At 40.0% G+C, this 22,320-nt stretch overlaps 1 protein-coding gene across 3 annotated transcripts in view; it reads left to right on the forward strand.

The window, feature by feature from the left end:
* LOC306769889 (chloride channel protein 1-like) overlaps window positions 1–22,320 on the forward strand; it is a 55,904-nt gene that overhangs the window by 3,310 nt on the left and 30,274 nt on the right. For 2 of the 3 annotated variants that reach the window (XM_079258647.1, XM_079258646.1), the window contains exons 2-12: window positions 5,669–5,939; window positions 6,078–6,209; window positions 7,707–7,835; window positions 8,755–8,888; window positions 8,978–9,055; window positions 9,192–9,270; window positions 9,764–9,889; window positions 10,262–10,346; window positions 12,069–12,170; window positions 12,253–12,337; window positions 16,939–17,094. In XM_079258647.1, coding sequence (XP_079114773.1) covers window positions 5,669–5,939; window positions 6,078–6,209; window positions 7,707–7,835; window positions 8,755–8,888; window positions 8,978–9,055; window positions 9,192–9,270; window positions 9,764–9,889; window positions 10,262–10,346; window positions 12,069–12,170; window positions 12,253–12,337; window positions 16,939–17,094 — 1,377 coding nt within the window. Of the gene's footprint in view, window positions 1–5,668; window positions 5,940–6,077; window positions 6,210–7,706; window positions 7,836–8,754; window positions 8,889–8,977; window positions 9,056–9,191; window positions 9,271–9,763; window positions 9,890–10,261; window positions 10,347–12,068; window positions 12,171–12,252; window positions 12,338–16,938; window positions 17,095–22,320 lie in introns of those variants that run through there. The other variant, XM_079258648.1, reaches the window with a different exon arrangement.

Genomic DNA, 22,320 nt, shown 5'->3' on the forward strand with positions numbered 1-22,320 from the left:
TTTTTGCTTTAGTCACTATACCTTTTATGATGGGCTTCTTTTGTATTCAGTCTATATATCTTAGAGGTGGATGTTATCATACAGTGACTTATACGAGGTGGAGCTCCTTTTGGTTAGTTAACCATTCTTTTGTCAATATTGTTAAGGTGTGGCACATTATACACTCCCATCATGTGTTGGTTAAAGTATAAAGTTTGAAAATGTGAACTGCATTTAGTTGATGGAGCCTAGATGGGATATTTCTTTGGGAAAAAAAAAAAACTACAAATTGAACCCTGTAAAGGGGCTTCTGGTGAATTTGGGGTGAACAGATGGCAGAAGTTTCCCTACAGTAAAAAATATCTTTTTGTTTTGACGTTAGTATGGCTAATGATGTGCAAAAGTTGGTTTTAATTTCTAATTTCTCAATTTAATTGTTCTTTTTACTAATTGGCTCATAGGTAATTAGATAATGGCTCATTTGAACATTTAAACTTATAAATGTATGTTATTTAAAAAGTAATTTATTTATTATAAGAAGCAGACTTTGGGCAGTTTCATGGTAATAGCTTAGTGAAAAATATCAGTGTTGCAAATGTGGAACAAACTGCCAATGAAGATTAAACTTATACCAAGTAGACGCCTCTAAATCCAGGTTAAAAACATTTCTTTTCTCATGCGACTATGTATGAAATGTAACTTTCCCGTGATCGTGCTATTCATGATTTTAATTTAATTTATGGCTTTATTATTTTTTTATTTGTTGTCTTTTATGCTTCTTTACACCAATTGTAATGCTTTTAATGTTTCAATGTAAAGCATTTTTAATTGTTTTGAACATAAAAGGTGCAATAACAATAAACTTTCCTTTTCTTTTCTGTTCTGTTCATTTAGCAGTAGCTTTTCTCCAAAGCGACTTACATCTGAGAATGTACACAAAGGTGCAGAACTTGCACTACTGTGTTCACCGTAAATGTTTCTGATACTCTCCTCACTTGATAATAAACATTGATAGATTTTTCTTAAAATGTGGCTGCTGGATTGAATCCATGTGGAACCCATGATCTAAAAAGAAGCTTCAAGTTTTTGGGAAATTTCAATGATTTGTTCAATTACATATCTTTAGTGTTGTATATAGTACACACTATGTACAGAACTATGAATTTAGTCATTGTTTTGCATTGGTTTCTATTAGTTTATACATCCTGCTTGCATGTTTTTGAGGGATCAGGTGACTCAAGCTGGACGTAGAGTAAAAGGAAATGAGACATAGAAGAAACTGAGGAGTATGATGAAGCTCTGCAACGTACAGTGATGGTGAAGGAGAGGTGTGGGAACTGTAGTGAGGAATATTGACTCACACTGATACTAAATTTAGCCTAGAGTAGTGTTTCAGTGGCACTTGGGGAGCAAGGGAAAGAAATGAATAAGAGACTGAGGCAATGATGGGAGGGTGAAGAACTATGAGTTATTAGTGCAGAGTTAAGTTTCACTTATTTAGAGGGAAAATAGGAGAGAAGTCATGTTGGGACGATGTGGAACTGTTTTATTTGTGACAACATAACGTCACCCTCTTAAAATAATGACTTAAAGTTTTTCAAGACTTTCTAAAAATGCAAAAAACAATAAAACCAACTTTTGTATCTTTAGAAAAACTTTCTGAAAAATTACTTTAGCCATAATTTTAAGAGGGTGACAGTAACAAAGTCTTCAGGCGGCATCAGAGATCCTTTTTTCCTGGACGGAAAGTGAATGAACAGCTGTTTGCATTTCCAAACTTCAAGTCTGGCTCAGATCAAACCCAACCGGGTTTAGACGTCTTAGGGGACTTTTGAACAGAGGTGTATGAAGTAGAAGTAGAAAACAGAAGTCCTGTGTGGCAGCTGTTCCAACTAAACCAGGTGAAGTTATTTAGCTCAGCTCCTCTGCAGGTAGATGAACCTGTTAGTAAAAGCGCCTGTACTAAATGCACAGGTACATCCACAATCATGGCAGGACTTCTACTTTAGTATTACTTCTACTTCTGCTTTATACACCCCTGCTTTTAAAGTCGACCAGTTGGTTAGTCAGGTGGTGAAGTGTGTGATATGTTATTTGTGTGCTCCATACATGAGTGTTTTTATATTATTTTGAACATTCTGCAGGCTTTAGAGTCCTCCATCGTTCAGCAGGTAGATGAGGAAGTGGGTCAGGGAGACGTGAGGTTTGAACCTGGATTGGCTGCGTTTACGGGGCGGCTGCTACGCTACGTAAACTAAACGACGCACCCACAGGACAATTCAGAAACAACAAAGCCAGTTATTTTTCCCTTTTTTATTTTCCATTTTATGCTTTTGCTCCTGAAAAAAAAACTTTTCACTGACTTATCAATGTCTTGTGCTGTGCATGAATTGCCACATGTGATGATGTCTTCCAAACTTAAACCTGTAGTTTAGCTCAGATTGCATGTTTTTATGAATCTTATATCCAATTAACATACCTAATTAGTTGCTTTTGTTAAAATTTTCTTTAAAATTGTGAAGAGACTTTATGGGCACCCTGTGTAACCAACTGTTTTTATTCTTTCCCATCCACAACTGGTTACATGCGATGTGATATCTGACATTTTTAATGTTTAAAGCCAAGGTGCTAGCAGTGTGATTTGCATTGTCCACACAGCTGTCTTGTGCATGGAAAGCCTTTCTGCATTCCTAAATCCTCCTTTTGCTCTCTTTTATCACCTTATTAGTTAACAGAGAGGAAATCAAGCAAACATTTCTAAGTTGATTCATAATCTTATACATCCTCAACTTAAATCACTTTAGGTTTTCACTATTTCGAATACTGCAATTGGTCATGCCACAGGAGGATCTGGGAATGGCAAATTATTCAGTCCATCCAACCATTCATCCATTCTCTTTCACTTGTATGGGGTTGGCTCACCAGGGCAGCAGCCTAAATAGGGTTGTCAAAACTTCCTTTTCCCAAGCCACTTCCATTTTTGAGGGGATTTTGAGCTGTTTCTAGGCAAGCCAAGAGATGCAGTCCCTCCAGCATGTGCTGGTACTTATTCGGAGTTCCCTCTGCGTGGGACAAACACATCACCACAGAGGTGTCCAGGAAGCATCCTATCCAGATGCCCTAGCAACTCAATTAGCTCCTATCAACGCAGAGCATAATTCAGTGGAGTGTTTTATTATTAATGACAAATTTAGTATTGAAAATTTCTTTAGTAAATAAGAAAATTTGCAAAGAAAAAATTAATTGACAGTAAAAGTTGTGCAATGTATAGTTAATGAAAACCCAAAAAAGATGGTCATTACTATTTAACAGTGGGGATTTTTAGCCACTGGTTTTAGCTGCTGACTTGGACATAACCTTTGACACCCTTCATAATGTGAAGTTTAGTCACATCAAAATGCTTATGTATATACACTATAATGACTGTACTTTAATGACTGTTTTTGTACAGCGTGTTACTTTGGGGAAATTATAATGCCTGCAAAAGCTTTTTTAAAAGCAAAAGCTATTTCTACCTAAAATTTTTAACTAAAGCCCAAAGATTAGACTCCTCATTAAAGTGAATCTCATGAAAGAAGCAAATACTTTCAACCATTTTCTTACAAGTTGATTGTATGGGACCGGGAGTATGCAATTAATTTTTGTGCTGTTTTTGTGTTGAACACAGTGTTTATGGTGCTGATGTAAGGTGTGATGGCTATGGTGCATCATTTGTCTGCCTGAAGTGGGTACCATGCCTGTTTCCATTTAGTTGTGTGCCATATGCTTTCAGGAAATTTGAAGGAAAAATTCATTTCATAAAATGCATTGTGCTTCTTTGCTGAAGCTTTTGCACATTAAAATGATGTCGCAAATATAGCTTTTTATTTCCCCAGCAGAGCAACACATTATGTAAAATTTATTTTAAAAAACTAAAACACCATATCTAAACATGTTGGTTGCACAAAGACACTTCATTTATTCAGCAGTTCTAATCTGAGGCACTCTTTGGATTGGATTAAGAAAACTGAAAATCAAGACTATAAGGCACTCTAGAAAAACATATAGTGACTTTAAAAAAACAAACGCCAGAACAATTTGGCTGGCTGACCTGCATCAGGGAGTTAAATGGATGTAACAGAGTACAGTGTTTCTTTAATGAGGGCTCATAACAGCAGAAATCATTGTAATGAACTTTCCATCAACAGCCCTCCTCATGTTTCTACTTGTATAATAATATAACACACACACACACACACACACACACACACACACTATTTAAAATGAAAGATCAAAATAACTGCTCAGATATGTTTACAAAACCCTGTTCACATATAAAATCTAAATCTTTGGCGATATGACCAACTCTTCTAAAGCAGAGCAATGTGATCAATAATTAGAATACCAGTTCATCTTTGTTGTGGTGCTCCAAGAAATGTCTGGCTGTTGGATAATTCACATTACCTGCATGGATCACATATTAGGTTATGATCCTGTGTATGTGATCCTTTTGTTGTGTGGGTCTTTGCTTTGTGCTGGCATTCAGTTACAATACATTGCATGTGTTATGCTCATTAAGTTTCACAGTGCATTGACTGGCGTTGCTGCACAGAAACACACACTCACTCATGAGCACACACAGCTTCTACTATACCTTATGTACATGTGTGTGAGTCCATCTAAATCCATCCATCTTTGAACCGCCCTGTCCATGAACCTGCTACATTAGAAGCTGTTGAAAGGTTACTGCATGGATGTCATGAGTGTCAGAAGCACACACAACTTGGCGCTTGTATTCCTGCAGTCCAATTGTCTGCATCTGTTACAGTACCATGAACACACAGGAGCTCCAGTCAAATATTTGTTTTTATATACTGCAATTATTTCTGACTTGCTAAGATATGTAAATGAATTGATATCATGTGTTGTGTGTGTGTGTAGCTGGTACGTAGTCTAGAAAGATGTTTTGTGTGGCTAGAACTGTCCAACATAATCAAACTCTCTCTTTTTTTTTTTTTTAAATTCAAATCTCAACGTTGGTGACCTCTAGTGTCACATCACAGCATTATTCCAGTTGTCAGGGAGGAGCTTCAAAGCTAATTTGACTAAATTACTAAATGAACTAAATTGTAATTAGTTCAAATAAATTTCTCCTTCTTCTCACAAATTCTGTAGAACTCTTGAGGATAAAAATCTTCTGCATTCTGCAGTAAAGAGGAGAAAGTATCTGCATTATAACAGGTTTCTAATGAAATCTAATGAACGTTTCTAATGAAACATTAAAATGTGGTAAAAAAAATGTGTTGAATAGGTTTATGTTAGATTTAGTAGAAGAGAAAAGGACAAATGAGAGAATCTTTGAGTTGTGCTTTAGACATGTTTACTAGTGGCAGAGAGATAGAGGCAGGCAGGCAGGCATGAAAATTAATATCTTCCCCAGATGTCCCGGGTAGTTTTCAGGGAGCCTGTCCAGAGGTGATAAATCTAGAGTCAGAGCCCATATTTCCGCTTCTATTAGAGCTGCATGGGTCAACATGGTCTTGTCTATTTTTAAAATGGATGCTTCTCTGCCAGAGTACTCTCACACTCCACATTCTCACACTTTACATTCTTGCTTTGGACCTGCCGGTGCCTGCTGATGTGTATGAATGAGTGTTTTACCTTCTTGTGCGTTATTGTTTGATGAGCCTATCCACTGATTGGCTTACAGCTCTATGGGGAGTACCAGGAGCACCAAGGAGGCTCGGGGAGACGGGAGGCCACGCGCCTGCTGACAGAAAGGCAAATCAAGAAACATGGGAATCACCACCATAATCGTGGTAGGACGGGGCACGGGCATGGTCGCCATGGTCACAGCCATCACAGCAGGCAGAGGACTAAATGTCAGTCCAACGTGGACAGAGAGGGAACTGATGAGCAAACACCTGAACAAGATCTTACCTCGTCTATGAAGAAGCAGCGCTCCTACTCCAAATGCAGAGGTTAGGAGGACTAAATATATATATACATATATATATATATATATATATATATAATATAATATAATATAATATAGAAGGAGATGAGATGATGCTTTACTGGTTCTTCTTGGTGATTTTTGGCATTGTCTGTTTTTACAGACTGTATAGCTCGAGTGCAGCGGTTCCTGGTGACAAGGCTGGGGGAGGACTGGATCTTTCTAGTCCTGCTGGGTATTACAATGGCATTAGTCAGCTGGACAATGGACTATGCAAGTGCAAAGAGCCTGCAAGGTACTGTTATAAAGAACACCACTCTTTTAGCACATGAAATAAAAGCAAGTTAGGTGTTCGGCCAAAAAAACAAAACTCCCCTCTGGCGGGGCTTCCGTTGCCGTTTTTGCTTTGCTATCAGAAGATGTTAAAAAGAAAAGTTTAATGGGAACCCGTCTGCTCAACTTGTCCTGATTCTTACCTTATTTTAAGGGGTTTTATTGCGCTGTAGATGGAATGGAGAGGAATTCTTATTTGGTAAAAATCAGTAGCTTAATGGTCAGAGATTTAATAACTGAGGTATTGGTAGAGAAAGCAATTCATGAGGATGAGGATTTTCTGTGTCTTTACGTAAGACATGTAGTTTCAGGACATGACCACCACTGTAACCTATGCTGCCGCCCTCTGGTGATACTACACTGACTAGTTTATTCAGTTCACACCAAATTAAAGAGAGAGTGCACCATAAGATGTGTGGTTTGAGCTGTAAACAACATATTACCTTTAAAAACCACCTACATTGTTGTTTAAATAAGTATTTCTAACGTTTCTTTTTATGGATTTTGTGGGTTAAAAATGACTTGCAACGCCCCCTACAGGGCAAAACCCGTTTTTGTTTCCCACACATAAATTTGGCGTAGAGTTGTTCTTATCGCTCTTCTGTGTCATGAGAAGATTAAAAAAATATCAACGCCTCCAGAGGCATAAAAGCCAGCTCCTCGCCTTGCTGGCATAAAAACATACGCACGGGTGTTAACTTGTTATCTGATGCAGATTCAGTCATTTCAGACTTATACAGAGCTTTTCAGGAAGTCCAGCTGCAATGGATCGGCTTTGTGCTATTGAGGGGTGTAGAAGTACTACCGGACTTTATTCTTTACCTGCCGATCCTCATCATGTGACAGCCAGCTCAAATCCTGGCAGCAGTAACTTGCAGTGGTACATCCTGCAGCTGCCACAACCGGCTGCAAAGTAGCACAGCTTGCCAGAGGCCGCCGGAGCTAGCGGCTCAGACTGTTACAGTTCAGGACCACCCTGTTTTCCCCTCTAGCTGAGGGGATGCTGGTGGGGAGGAGTCTTCCACCTCTCATGTTGTCTGCGGTGCAGGTGCTTTGTGAATCTGTTTCACTTTCCATCTTGCTGGTGGCTGCTGAGCTGCTGTTTGTCATTTAATCATTTCTGGCCGTAGCGTCCCCCCCCACAATCCACTCCCTGATCACACCCCGCCTCCTGATCTCCCCCCACACCTTGCACCGCCTTACCTCACAGTTCATGGCACTTTGTAAGTGGGTGGAGTTGCGCGTAAAGTAGGGGGTGTAGTTATACTTTAAACCTGTCTGATTAACATTTGAGACTGCACTGAACATGCTGATTCTGTCCTTTTTGCCATGTTTCTTTTTCTTCCTCTTCGCCTGTCTTGAATTTTTATCCGTTCATCTGTTGTTGTTATTCTTCCACTTTTCTTCTCATTCACTCATGTTTCATGTATTTCTTCTGTCTAATTGATCCCATCTTCAGCTTATAAATGGATTCACGGAGAGCTGAGAGGGAACATCCCCTTGCAGTACCTGGCTTGGGTGTCCTATCCTCTGATGTTTATCCTCTTCTCCTCCCTCTTCTGTCACCTGGTTGCTCCTCAAGCTATTGGTCTGTACCTCCCTGCTTCCTCATTTTGATCATTTCATATCATGTTTCTGCCTTTTAGTTGGCTGAATTGTTACTTCAGGACAGCCTGGGAAATAAAAAAGGAAATGAGCGCATGGTTTGGGGCTCAAATTCACCTTGATTTGGACAGGATGGATTTATAAAGCTGGATTTATACTTGTGTAGGTTACGGCGTCACCACCGCATACTCCACATAGGCCCGTAGAGGCCAGTGTGCACCTCTTTCAGACTGCATGCGCACACAGTTTTATGGAAGTGATCTCTTGTCATTGGTCAGTTTGTAGTTACGTGATTTCTGGAGTGTCTTGATGAGTTTGTGAGGTAAAGGCAGAAGAGAAACTGCAACACAACACTGTAACAATGCACTGTGTGGCCACATTTTACCTGCGTCAGCTGCGTTACCTGCCCTGCGCAGACATCGTACGAGCATAAATCCCGTTTAAGATGTTGTGGGTTTGATAATTATTAGACTTGACCTCGAAGCTCCAGTGAGGCTTGCCACAAGCATTACAGGATGTTTCATGGCTCTAACTTGTAGGTCTGTCAAGTTATGTTCCAGTGCTTAATAACACACCATGGACATAGAAAATAAAGTGATAAGTACACTTTAATGTACTTTTCTTAAAAGGCCAGGCTGAACAAAGATGTAATCCAGAAGATTGACAATAATTTAGCACATTAAGAATAATTCTGCAGTCATTCACCCAAATATTTGTTTGCTGTCCATTATGAGCAGGGAAATATGACATCATTTTAATAAGGAATTCAGTGGAGTATTACTGAACTTTGTGAGAGTTTAGTCTCTCACCAAGAAGCTTAAAGATACAAGGCTCCACATGTGCTTTAAAGTCTCCAAGGTCTTCCCTCCTTTGGGTTTTAACTCTCTCACCTTCCATCTAAGGTTCTGGTATCCCAGAGTTGAAGACCATCCTGAGAGGAGTGGTACTAAAGGAATATCTTACACTCAAAGCCTTTATTGCCAAAGTCATTGGTCTGACTGCTGCTTTGGGCAGTGGCATGCCTGTAGGAAAAGAGGTGAGTAAAAAAAAGATAGTTTGCAAACTATTTATCACTGTGCCTTCCTGCTTCATTTAATTTAGCTTTGTTTACTGGGTTCTCCTCAGGGCCCCTTTGTCCACATTGCCAGTATCTGTGCCGCCGTTCTCAGCCGCTTCATGTCCTTCTTTTCAGGAGTTTATCAGGTAAGCTGATGTCAGAAACACATAGGTTTCCCATAAAATATTTATATTAGATGGAAACAAATGTGTACAGCATGAGATATTCCTCATCTATGTGATGCTTTTCTACTGCTGTGTCTTTATCTCTCTGGATCAGTAGAACCCATACTGTTATACAGACATCCTAACAGTGGGCTGTGCTGTTGGAGTGGGCTGCTGCTTTGGTACTCCACTTGGAGGTACATGACCTTTTTATTTTTTTTTTATTTTATTTTATTTCATTTTATTTTATTTTATTTCTATAAACTATTTTATTTTACTCAGTTTAATTATTTAATATGTTTAATCTTTTTTTTATTTTAATGAACTATTTTGTCTTATTTATTTAAATCAGTTAGTTTTAGTCTTTTTTTTTCATTATTTTATTTTAATTTTTTAATTTTTTTTTTTTAATTTTCCCCATTCTTTCCTTTTTGTGTTTTTGTTTTTGTTTTTTTTTCTGGAACAGTCATGTACTCGGATCAGGGAAATTCATGAATCAGCAGCAAAATTGTTTTGAAAAAAAGAACAGAAGTTCAAACCAAAACAAAAAACTGAAAAAGTTTCAATCTGAAAATTTCTTTTTTAATCTTTATGCATAGTTTTAAATATCAGCTATTTACTAGAAATGCTGTAATTTAAGGTACTTACCTAATATGTTATTGGCCCTTTGTGCCTTTTTTTTCCCACCAGGCGTGCTCTTCAGTATCGAGGTAACGTCCACATACTTTGCTGTCAGAAACTACTGGAGAGGATACTTTGCTGCCACATTTAGTGCCTTCATCTTTAGAGTGCTGTCTGTGTTTAACAAAGATGCAGGTATGAAGGGGAGGAAAACAACCGAGTTGATGTTTTTGGTATTATCCTGTTACTTTCACTTTCTCAGACTTGGGCCAGATGGCGCCCTAACTCCAGTATCCATCCTGTATTTATGATGACACACATTATGCATGTGTGTTATAACCACACAGTCTATTCTTCATCATTCTGCCTTTTCTTTATTGTTTAAAAAAACAAGTGAATAATAGAGGAAGAAGAAAACCGTAAAACTGTTGCTGTCATGAAAAGCAATAACTTTTGGTTGTTAGAAGGCTAGAGTTGACTTCTGTTGTGCTGAAATGACCACTTAGTAACCATTTGGTATTAAATCAATAACTAACTTCAGTATTTCAACCTTTCTTTGTTTCCTAGTAACCATCACTGCTCTGTTCAGGACAAACTTTCGTATGGATTTTCCTTTTGACCTGCAGGAGCTCCCAGCATTCGCCATCATCGGGTGAGTGATCAACAAACTGTGTAAATAGCAGATATTTGTGGAGTAAAAATATGTTTACATCAAGGAAAGAACAATTTCTAACACTTTCTACGTATTTCTTTGCTTTTATATTGTGCCTAAATCACTTCACCTCTTCGTCTTTTTAGTTCTTTGACAAACTTGTCCTCCATTTCTCTAATATCTATCCTCAAATATTTCACAAAATATTGCTCAAGCAATTCCTCTGTTTGTCTTCTTCAGATCATCATCCTCCTTTCTTTAAAATGCATTTAATAGTAGTAAGAAGACTAAACTTGTGTACAAAACTCACTTTTATAATATGGAATTAATAATTTGGAAATAAATAATTTAGAATTACTGTATTCTCCTACAAGTTTACATGAAAATTATAATTCCAAATGGAGGTTTACATGAAACACGTCCTCACTTAATTACTCTTTAGAGTGGCGGATCAGGAAGGGTTCTGATTGGACAGTATGACGTATATACCATATACTGGAAATAAACCAAGTTGGCTCCTTGCTTCTTGTCTTTTCAGTCGTAACTTGTAAAGACTACATACGTTTTGCAGCAACTGAGAAGAAGAAGAAAGGTAGACCACCGAACACGGGAGGCAAAACAACGCGCATCATCGGGACAGGACAAGGTAACGAGCATGCTCTGAACGACCAGAATTAACTTGGAGCGGGATGAAGGTTTACATGACAGAGGAATTAAAAAGTTTGGAATTAAAATGCGAATAAAGCAGCCACTTATATCGGAATTAGGTGTAATTCCGAACAGAAATTTGCATTAAGAATAAAGTGTTTACATGGTCATTTTTCATCAGAATTAACTAAATAAAGAGAAATTAAAACTCCCATGTAAACATAGCAACTGTGCAAACAAAGCATTAGTGATATGTTTTAAGATGATGCAGCAAAGTAATGAGTTTGTCATGTAAATATGTCTCTTGTTGATATGATTTGCTTGAAGATCTTTGTTTTCTTTCTCAGTTATTTTTAAAAGATGAAAACATCAAAATATTTTCTAAATTGCAAACACTTTGGTCACATTTACATCAGTTTTAATTCCTCTTTCATTCAGAATAAAAGTTAAATTGGCTTTAAAGAGAGGGAAAATGACCATGTAAACAGCTAATTCTGAATGAAAATGACAATTGAAAATTACACTTAATTCCAAAGTAAGTAGCTGCTTTATTCCCATTTTAAATCAGAACTGAATCATTTTTTTCCTCTATTATGTAAATGTTCATTCTGCTGTGAGTTAATTCTGGTCATTCTGTGCCTGCTTCTTCTCTTGTCCCGTTGCGATCACACTCATGTTCCACCCTGCTTTCTGCCTCCAGTCTCCAGTCCTTTGTCTTCCTTCTCCTCCTCAGCTGCTGACAAAAGTGAAGCTGTCTGCTCATGATGAGCTGCTGCTTCAAAAGGAACAAGTTTGGGTTGGCTGCTCATCTTTTAGTGAATTATCCTGCTCTGAAATACGTCTCCTACCGTCTTCCTCCATCTTTGTTTATATATTGGATAGTGCATGCTGTAAACCGCATCTTGACGTAAAATACTGCAGTAAAGCACCTTATTGTGGCGCAAACGATGGAGCCTCGTATGAAACGAGAGACATTTTCATATGTCATCATAACGCCCAGCCCTGCTTGCAGTGCATTTAAAGTGTTAAAAACGACTCGTTAACTTAACCTGATTAGTTTATTTGTTTACGCAGGATCTCCTGTGGGTTTTTGGGCGCGTTTTTTGTCTATCTCAACAGAAGAGTGGTTCTGTTCATGAGACGACCAAACGCAATGACCCGCTTCCTGATTAAACAGTAAGTGTAAACTACTTGATGAGAATTTAATGTTCAATCACCTCATTTAACTTTTGTTTTTTCCCCAATATTTTTCTTCCAGTCGGCTGGTCTTTCCTGCTGTGGTTACGTTCGTCATCTCCAGCTTGACTTTCCCACCTGGATTCGGGCAGTTCATGGCAGGAGAGGTCAGAGATCAGATCTTGCCGATCGATTTAGTCTCTTTAGCAAACCCAGAATGCTCTACATGACATCAGTGTGTGAGCATCTGCTATGTTTACTCTACATGCACAAGCTTTTAAAAACCTTTGGGGAATATAATTATTTAAACGCAGCTTCCGTAACAAAGTGGAGTAAGTCTTTGGTGTCTGATAACCAGTACGGGCTCACGTAATCACACATTATCCCCTGAAAGCCGACTCAAAGCAGCAGGTTTGAATGCTCCATCCAGATCCATGATAGAAAGAAATCTGCCACCAACAGTCAGATCTTTCAGCATTTTTTTCTTTAAGTTTTCCTTTGATGTGAAGCATTATCACAGACAGGCATCAGATAAATGGGAGGCAGCTTTGTACCTTTTAACTGATGCAACATCACAGGATTTTTTGGCATTGAAGTTCAAACTGTGACCTTCCTGTGCTGCAGTCAGCTCCCCTAACTTTTTTATGAGCAAAAATGGCAACAGGCTCTGGTCAAGCAGCAATCATATCATAAATTTAGATAATTTAAATGTGCTAAAAAGGCTGAAAATACTTAGAGATTGAATATACAGACAGTTGTTTTTCAGATGTGGAAGTTTCTTAAATTTCAAGATGCTACATGTGGACGATTCTGCATAGAGCTCAGTTATGTAACACAGCATAGCGGAGGGTTTAAAACTTCAATAGTTGCAGGAAGTACTTGTATGATAAACTTGCATTAAACCTGTTCTAAGTGGACAGAAATCGATAGTAAATGATTTTTTAAAAGCAGTGTTTTAAAAACAGATGTCTGGAGGAGAAAATGATCAAATATGTGCCGTTGTTTGGTCATATGAAGCCACAGGTTACCTTTGATTCACAGCATATTTAAAAGATTGGATTAATACATCTGTTCCTCCACACAGCCTTGTGGGACGGTACTGTGTCAGATAATTTATTGTCAAAGTCCCCGTTCTGCTGTTCAGGCTTGAATGTGTGTGAAGCAACAAACAGGAAGGGTATTAGGGCTCCAACTCAGAGAGGTGCAAATTTATGGTCCTCACACCTGCATGCTGTCATTGGCTGGTGTCTAATCATCCACTGGCAAAATGTTTCGGTCCAAAAGGTCCTGAACATGACGAAACGAAAAAAGCAAAGAGTAAAAAAGCAGAGAAAGTGTTTTTTCCAGTTAAACACACAACATTTTGCATCTATTTGTATATGTTGTTTAAAAAATGAATTCTATGCTGCAATATGGCTGGAAATAAGGTAGGAGTTTTTACAGCAACAAAAATTATGGAAATAACACTCTTGCTTTAAAGGCCAAACATATCCAGTTCTGTTGCGCATCCCCCACTGGAATCCTCCAGTAACAAGCCTGGTTAACAATCCTGGTGTCCAGCGGCTTTCCAAGTGTCCCTGCTGCAACACACCTGATTCACCCCCCCCCCTCCCCCCCCCCCCCCCCCCCCCACCTACCTGCATAACTGCCTTGTTAAACACGTTCATATGCATATCAAACCTTTAGGTGGTGGTAGCACCTCTAATCCTATCCAATCAGAATAACCTTTCGTCTCATGACGTCACGTCCACAAAACATGCCTCGGATGTCATAAGGTTAGCTGGTGGAAAATAACTGACATAAATGTTGCCTTCACTTTTGGATATCTATGTGGAGCGCTACTGACCGCCCTGTAAAAGCAAACAATGCAAGGTCCTGGACAACAGATAACAAGCATCACAGTTCTGAGGACGTCAATGCTGTTGAAAACAAATGTCGCACATGTGACGTCATGGTATTCTTTGTCGCAGACGGTGACGTTTCAGAACCTAAAACCCCGGTTCTATATGTCTACTTGCAGACACGCAAACGCAGTATTTGCCAGTCGTCACTTTGGTCAGAGATTTTCAAAGAATCATTTTTGAGTGCATAAATTAGTTTTTTTGTTGATGACTTGCTAAATCAGAAAAAATATCTTTGTATATACCCTGGTACGTGTGGACAAGGCCTGAGTCAGTGGTGTTGCAGCAGGGATACTTGGAAAACTTGCAAGACACCAGCACTTGAGGACGAGGATAGATTATCCTTGAATTAAACGGAGCTGGTTGTCTTTGCAATCGTGAGATTAAAAAGTAACTATATTCTTGGCCTAAGGCTGGCATACTGCACTTAACTTCATTCAGGTGTTGCTTACTTTTGATTCAAGATCGTTAATGCAGTCTTTGTTGCTGAGTCTGATGCAGACTGCGTTCCGAAATGGGGACGATTGTAAAATGGCTAACTATGGAGTTAGTCCTTTTTGTTTCTCTTTGTTAGGTTTGTTCTGATGATTTTATTTGTGTTTGATGTAACAGAGTGTGTTTTGTATGCAGAGGCAACAGTGTTCACATTGGTGGTGCACGTCAAATACCAAGACCTCCAGCCCTCCAGCAAAACAATGCATTCTACCCATAGACTGTATATAAAGAGATGGACGGAGTCTCCGTGACGTCACCCATAGGTTTCTGAAGAGGTGAATTGAAGCTTGGTGGGCGGTTCCTACCGTCGCCATGTTGCCAGCGTCATGCGCGTCATCTCGCCCGGAAAATATAAATATGGGCAAAGAGGTGGAGCTGAGAGGGCGGCCGTGAGCGTCATGGCGGATGATTGACATCGAGCGAACTCCGAGCTTTCTGTAGCTAAGAGCTAACCAAGCTAACCCGACGATAACAGGAGCTAACCAGCTAATGCAGGTAAGCGGGCTAAAGCTAAGTCACGTTGTTAACCGGCTAAAAACCGCGGTTGTTCTACGTTCTTCTGACTTGAAACGAGAGATCGGTACCTGTCAATCAAAAGGACCCGCCCCTAAATATGCCGAACTCGGAGATTAAATTACTTTTAAATGGGCGAGTTAGAAAAAAATTCCCTCCCCCCACAGTTGTCATGAAGGTAAACCTGACCTATAAACCGAAAATGGATTTTTGAACCAGGCTGTAAACATGTTTATTTCTGCCGTGAAGTTGGTCTTTTTAACATGGGAGTCTATGGGGATTTGCTCTGTTTTGCAGCCCCTAGTGGATGAAGGGGGAACTGCAGTTTTATGCACTTCCGCATAGGAAGTTGCTGCTTGATTCTACCAACACATCCAGTGTGACTTGTTTCACTCATTTCATCTGTCAGTGGTTTTAATGGTTTGGCGTATTTGTTTATCATCAATATTTGAACACAATCAGCATATTAATGTACATCTGTGGCCTCATTGTGAAGTCGGTTTCCTTGTTTCTACATGAATTGAGTCAGTGTGTCTTGTAGCCTTCTCTGCTGTACAGAAGGAGCTTCAAGGTGAAATCTCAGATAGCTGTGTATCAACAGCTCACTTAGCCAGAACTAAAGGCTCATCATGTGTTTCACAGATGCTGAGAATAGACCACTTAGCAAGAACCAGGTGTGTGAGAAAGTGCATCTGTGTGTGTGCATATGTCAGTCAGTAACACCTTGCTGTGCTTTACACCCTCATTGTAGAAATGCCTCACACCTTTTTAACAAATGCTCAGTATTTTTTTTAGCACAGCAGTGAAGTGAGGTGATATATTAATTTAAATAGTTTCACCTCAGAGAGTCGTGTTGTAGAATAGATCCTCCGTTTTTGACAGATATCCCTTTTCTCCTCTGAGAGCGAGCGTTCAGCTTTGATAGGATGAAGTCCAATCCAACTTGATAGCATAGTGCAGAATGTCAGAAGAGGCAGCGAAGCCAGAAGAGATAAGATGCTGCAAGGTTTGTGGACCAGTTTGAACCCACAACTAAAAAGAAAACATAGAGAGGGGCATTTCATCCAGCTCCAACAAGGCTCTCAGCAGCTTTTCACAGGATTTATCCTTTTTTTTCAGTGCCATTGGAAATGATACGTTTCAGGGACGAAATTCAACCCTAGTACAAGCAGGAACTGAATAAACAGGTGTAAGTGGTGCTGGTGATGTTCTACCCCCTCCCTTAGAGGTGTTGAGCAGATGTGGGAGGCACTGTGCTTTGTGCCTGTGAGCAGATTCAGAGAGTTCAATTCAAATGTGGAGCAAAATAGTTGAAGTGAATTAGTCATTTGTGACTCATCAGAATGGAATGAGTCATTGGACATGGCCACCTGTGCCCATCTTTACAGCTTTCTGGATTATTTACAGCCTGTTTTTCTTACTTCATTTTCTTCCCTTTGTCATCTTTTCTTTTCATTTTTCTGTCTTAACTTCTTCCCTTGCTTTTGTCCTCTTGTCTTTCCTTAAACTTCTGCCTGTTTTGTCTGTGACTATACCTCCATTTGTTTACTCTTACCATCTTATATTTCCCTCATTTCATTCATTGTCCTCCTCCATCTGTATTTTCTCCCTTGTACCTTTGACTCACTTCTTCACTTAATTTCTTCTCCTTTTCCCTTCCCAGTCATTGCTACCACTCTAATTATGTTTTTTCTTTAGTTTTTTTTTTTACCCAGCATCCATTTCTTCCTCTCTGCTCGTCTGACTTTGGTTTCTAACTCCTATTTTCCCCTCTTGCCAACACCCCTCTGTGCTCCCTGCTCTCACCCTTTCCCTCCCTCTGTTTCTGCTGTTTTTCCTCCTCTCCCACCTCTCTACAGTTGATGCCCCGGGAGTGCATCAACTCTTTGTTTGATAACTTCACATGGACGAAGATTTCAGGATCTCCTCCCCCGATCGGCTTGGGCCGCTCCGCCGCCTGGCTGCACCCCGACGTCAGTGTCTTTGTCATCCTGCTGCTCTTCTTCCTCATGAAGGTATGTGGCTGCAGGATCACTTCAATATTCATGCACATATCAAGTGTGTGTCATTGCTTCTGCGTGTGTGTTTTGGTGCCTTTGTGTGCAAGCGCATGCTCATCGTGCATCTGCCAGTTTACATCGGTGTGAGCTCGCGAGGGCCGGCTTCCCTTGACGTCAGCAGCTTCGTCATCCTCCTCCTCTTCATAAGGGACATTTGTTGCAGGTCATTCGTGTTGCGTGTTTGTGACAGGGACATCTGTGTACGTGTGTGCCTGTTTGTCTTTTCTTTTCTTGTCCAAGGTCAACAGTGTTGGCAAGCTGCCCATAGTTCTAGCTTTCTTATATTTTCTTTAAAGCAGACACACACACACACACACACACACACACACACACACACACACACACACACACACACACACACACACACACACACACACACACACACACATGCATGCACACAGGGGGATTCACGAGTCTTGCTGTTTTATGAGCTGAGACATGCACTGTATATAAATCTAGACTAGGTGCTTGGGTGACTGTGAATCAGCAAAAAGTTTCTGGCACAGTGAAAGAATTCCTGAGGGTGCACTCAAGTAGAAAAATGACACTAAAACACTGCAAACATTTAAAATAAAAATGATGAAGGAATCGTAAAGAGGCATCAAAATAGACTGAGATGGATTTTGAAAAACAGTATTAATCATTTCAACTGTGTATTGATTAAACTTGGTATTTGTAAAGTACAGACACACCTTTAGCATGTTTACGTCAAACTTATAAATATGAATTAATGTTGCTGTGATCAAAGTTTGTCAGTGTGACATTAATTTTTAGGTAAATTGTGACATGGACATTCAAGACACACATAAATGGCAGGCACGAACAGGGGTTGAGATATAAAATCAGAATCTAAGGGTGCATTCGCATTCGGATAGTGTGCCAGACTCTATTGGAGACTCGACTCAGTTGTAGGGGGGTGTATCCATGTGGACCGAGATAATGTTTATGCACTTTGGTCAAACAAGTCAAACCATCAGGACAAGATATCCACATTCCCACCAAAGGTGGCGCCGCACAAATATCTAGCAAAAGCGAGAACAAGACCTGCATGAAGAAGAAAACTGTTTCCTCCACTTGCAAGCTAAACATGGAGATGAACTTGCTATTTTGGGTTTTTTATTTTATCTTATGCAAGTAAACTGCAGAAATGCACTGCAACAATGGGTGCAGTATGAACAACAGACAAGGCAGAGGACTCTTAACGCCATCGCTATGTATTTACTGACAATGCAATGCTACATGAAATGCAAGAAGTGACTTTTTTTTTGTAATCCACTTCCTATATTTGGTCCGCTTGAAACGGACTGAGACCTGTGTTTGTAGTCTGCTTTTTTGAGCCAAGTCATCATTTTTTTTGGTGCATTCACATTTCTCCAAATGAAGCAAACTTTCCGAGCAAACGGACTCTCATTCAAAAAGGTGAATGTGCCTGTGACAGAGGCCGTGTCACGATTACTGCAAACAGACGGCACAGCCATCGGTCCGCACACACAATGATGTGCTTACCTGACTGTTGTCTCCCACACCAGCATGCTACCAGCGACACACCCGCAGTACCATTCAGCAGCCGCATTCCCAAAACTCCACCTTTATGTACACTGCTCAAAAAAATAAAGGGAACAGATAAACAACACAATGTAACTCCAAGTCAACCACACTTCTGTGAAATCGAACTATCCACTTAGAAAGCAACACTTGTTGACAATCAGTTTCACATGCTGTTGTGCAAATGGAATAGACAACAGATGGAAATTATAGGCAGTTGGCAAGACACACCGAATAAAGGAGTGGTTCTGCAGGTGGTGACCACAGACCACTTCTCAGTTCAGATGCTTTCTGGCTGATGTTTTGGTCACTTTTGAATGCTGGCGGTGCTTTCACTCTAGTGGTAGCATGAGACGGAGCCACACAAGTGGCTCAGGTAGTGCAGCTCATCCAGGATGGCACATCAATGCGAGCTGTGGCAAGAAGGTTTGCTGCTTTTGTCAACATAGTGTCCAGAGCATGGAGGCACTACCAGGAGACAGGCCAGTACATCAGGAGACGTGGAGGAGGCCGTGGGAGGGCAACAACCCAGCAGCAGGACCGCTACCTCCTTCTTTGTGCAAGGAGGAACAGGAGGAGCACTGTCAGAGCCCTGCAAGATGAGCTCCAGCAGGCCACAAATGTGCATGTGTCTGCTCCAACAGTCAGAAACAGACTCCATGAGGGTGGTATGAGGGCCCAACGTCCACAGGTGGGGGTTGTGCTTGCAGGCCAACACCGTGCAGGACGTTTGGCATTTGCCAGAGAACACCAAGATTGGTAAATTTGCCACTGGCGCCCTGTGCTCTTCACAGATGGAAGCAGGTTCACACTGAGCACATGTGACAGACGTGACAGAGTCTGGAGACGCCGTGGAGAACGTTCTGCTGCCTGCAACATCCTCCAGCATGACCAGTTTGGCAGTGGGTCAGTAATGGTGTGGGGTGGCATTTCTTTGGAGGGCCGCACAGCCCTCCATGTGCTCACCAGAGGTAGCCTGACTGCCATTAGATAACGAGATAAGATCCTTAGACCCCTTGTGGGACCATATGCTGGTGCGGTTGGCCCTGGGTTCCTCCTAATGCAAAACAATGCTAGACCTCATGTGGCTGGAGTGTGTCAGCAGTTCCTGCAACACAAAGGCATTGATGTTATGGACTGGCCCGCCCGTTCCTAAGACCTGAATCCGGTTGAGCACATCTGGGACATCATGTCTCGCTCCATCCACCAACGCCAAGCTGCACCACAGACTGTCCAGGAGTTGGCGGATGTTTTAGTCCAGGTCTTGGAGGAGATCACTCAGGAGAATATCCACCACCTCATCAGGAGCATGCCCAGGAGTTGTACGGAGGTCACACAGGCACGCAGAGGCCACACACACTACTGAGCCTCATTTTGACTTGTTTAAAGGACATTACATCAAAGTTGGATCAGCCTGTAGTGTGTTTTTCCACTTTCATTTAGAGTATAACTCCAAATCCAGACCTCCATGGGTTGAAGCATTTGATTTTTATTGATAATTCTTGTGTGATTTTGTCAGCACATTCAAGTATGGAAAGAACAAAGTATTTTATAAAAAATATTTCATTAATTTAGATCTACAACGTGTTACTTTATTGTTGCCTTTATTTTTTTGAGCAGTGTATATTTTTTATGGAGAACAAATTGAACTTAAGAAAAACTGCATTCTCTGTGCTAATTGGTAAGTTTCCTGGAAGGGGAGGAGCTTGATTCTGAGCTAGAAGGGGAGAAAGTAGGTTGGATTGTGGATAGCAAAGCTGGCATTTGGAGAACTTTTGAGAAAGTGAGGAACCCTTGTAGACATTGTACATATTGTAAATATTGTACATATTGCTCAGGAACACTGTATATATTGCTGTACTTGGGAGGAGTTATAAATAAATCACCTCAACGAAGCCATGACTGCACCGTCATCAATGGGAACAGCACAGAACCCTGTGACAGTTCCCCAACTAAGGTTCTGAATGAGTTAAAGCTTTCTAATGTTAGTTCAAGCTCCTGAGTGATGTCCAGTGAAGCACTGCCCCACCGTGCTCTGTAAGATTTGCATTAGACTGGAGAAACTATGCCTATCCTGAAGTCCTACACAGCTTTTTTGCTCTGTGACTGAAAAATGTCCGTGTTTGCTTGCCATGCATTGCGGTTTCAGAATATATTTAATACACATTTTAAAGCATTTTATGCTCTAAGATTTTTATATAGGACTGAATGAACTGTGTTTAATTTTTGTCCGCGTCACCGTTTTCTTTGGAATGATGGAAGTGCTTCATCAGCCCTTTGAGTCTCATAAGAATAAAAACATAAAAAGTGAAATAAAGCGAGTATTCGAAGATGCAGCTTTTTTATATAAAATCTAAATATTCAAAGAATTAAATTAAGAAACATCTTTATAGTTGAACTTTATTATATTTCCATCATAACTTGAACAAAGTTAAAATTTTCGCCTTAAAATCCACAAAATCTTATTGGTGTTTTTAGGGGTTAGCTTCATTCTGTTTTTATGTGCTGTCTAGGCTCAGATTAGGCAAAAATGCCTTAAAGATAATCCTATCACCAGGATATTAAAGCCTGTCACTCGACATCTTGCACTGCACTGGTTAAGTCGTAGCTCTCCTCAGTGGAGGGAAGCAGATCCCCCGTTGTGAATTTTTAATTCAGCCAAAGCGAAGAGCAGCTGGATGTTAAAACTCCTCTCACAACATGTGCACCCACTGTGTTTTTCTGCTTTCATATCATCTTCTGCTGCCGTCAGCTTTTCTTTAATACACACACACACACACACACACACATACTGAATCTGCCTCTCAGAGATGCTTGTGATGTCCTCTTCCTCTTTGTTTGTCACTGCGGCTCTGACATGCAGGAGACTTTCAGTCCTTGTTCAGCTAAAAAAAAAACAAAAACAAAAAAAACCACCTCAAGCATCTCAGTTAAATGCAGGAGCAGTTTAACTCTGGTGGTTTATAGGGGTGAGGGGATTTAGGAGCATCATGAATTGATTTGATTTGCATTGATTCTGAAAGCTGAATTCTTATTATAAAATAAGTATGGATGTTGGGCCCTTTAAAGCTGTTTCATTTGGTTATTCATTGATTGTAATAATATAGGTTATTAATAATTAGTTTTTTCTGTATCATAATGACTTTTCCCTTCTCTTGTGAGCGTTTAACAGCCATGACATTTCATTTCAGCGTGTTTTAATTGGGATTGTCCCAATTTTTTTTTTTTTCCTGTCTGATACCAATCTGATTCCAATAGGTTTTTGTCTGCCCAGATACCAAGTATCAATTCAATACTTTTATTTTATTAAGAGGTTTAGTCAATTTATTATTAAAGTAAATTATATGTCTTATTAACTTATGTATGTATCATATTGTTACTATCATTCAGTGGCCTTCCACAGGCTAAACTATTAAAAAAATAAATAAATAAAATGCATGAAAACAATGATTGCCACAGAACTTTTTAAATATTGAGAAAATAAACTCAAATCAAAGAGTTTCTATTTTTAAAAGAAATCTGGGAGTTGGACATTTTTTGCAACATGCTAATCATCCAGGACAAACTAAATTGGAAAATTCTGACTTTACAGGGACTTTCTGGGGTTTTTAAAGCATCTGCCAGCCTTTGTTGTTG

The sequence above is a fragment of the Telmatherina bonti genome (genome assembly GCF_933228915.1).
Source record: "Telmatherina bonti genome assembly, chromosome: 19".
NCBI lineage: Eukaryota > Metazoa > Chordata > Actinopteri > Atheriniformes > Telmatherinidae > Telmatherina > Telmatherina bonti.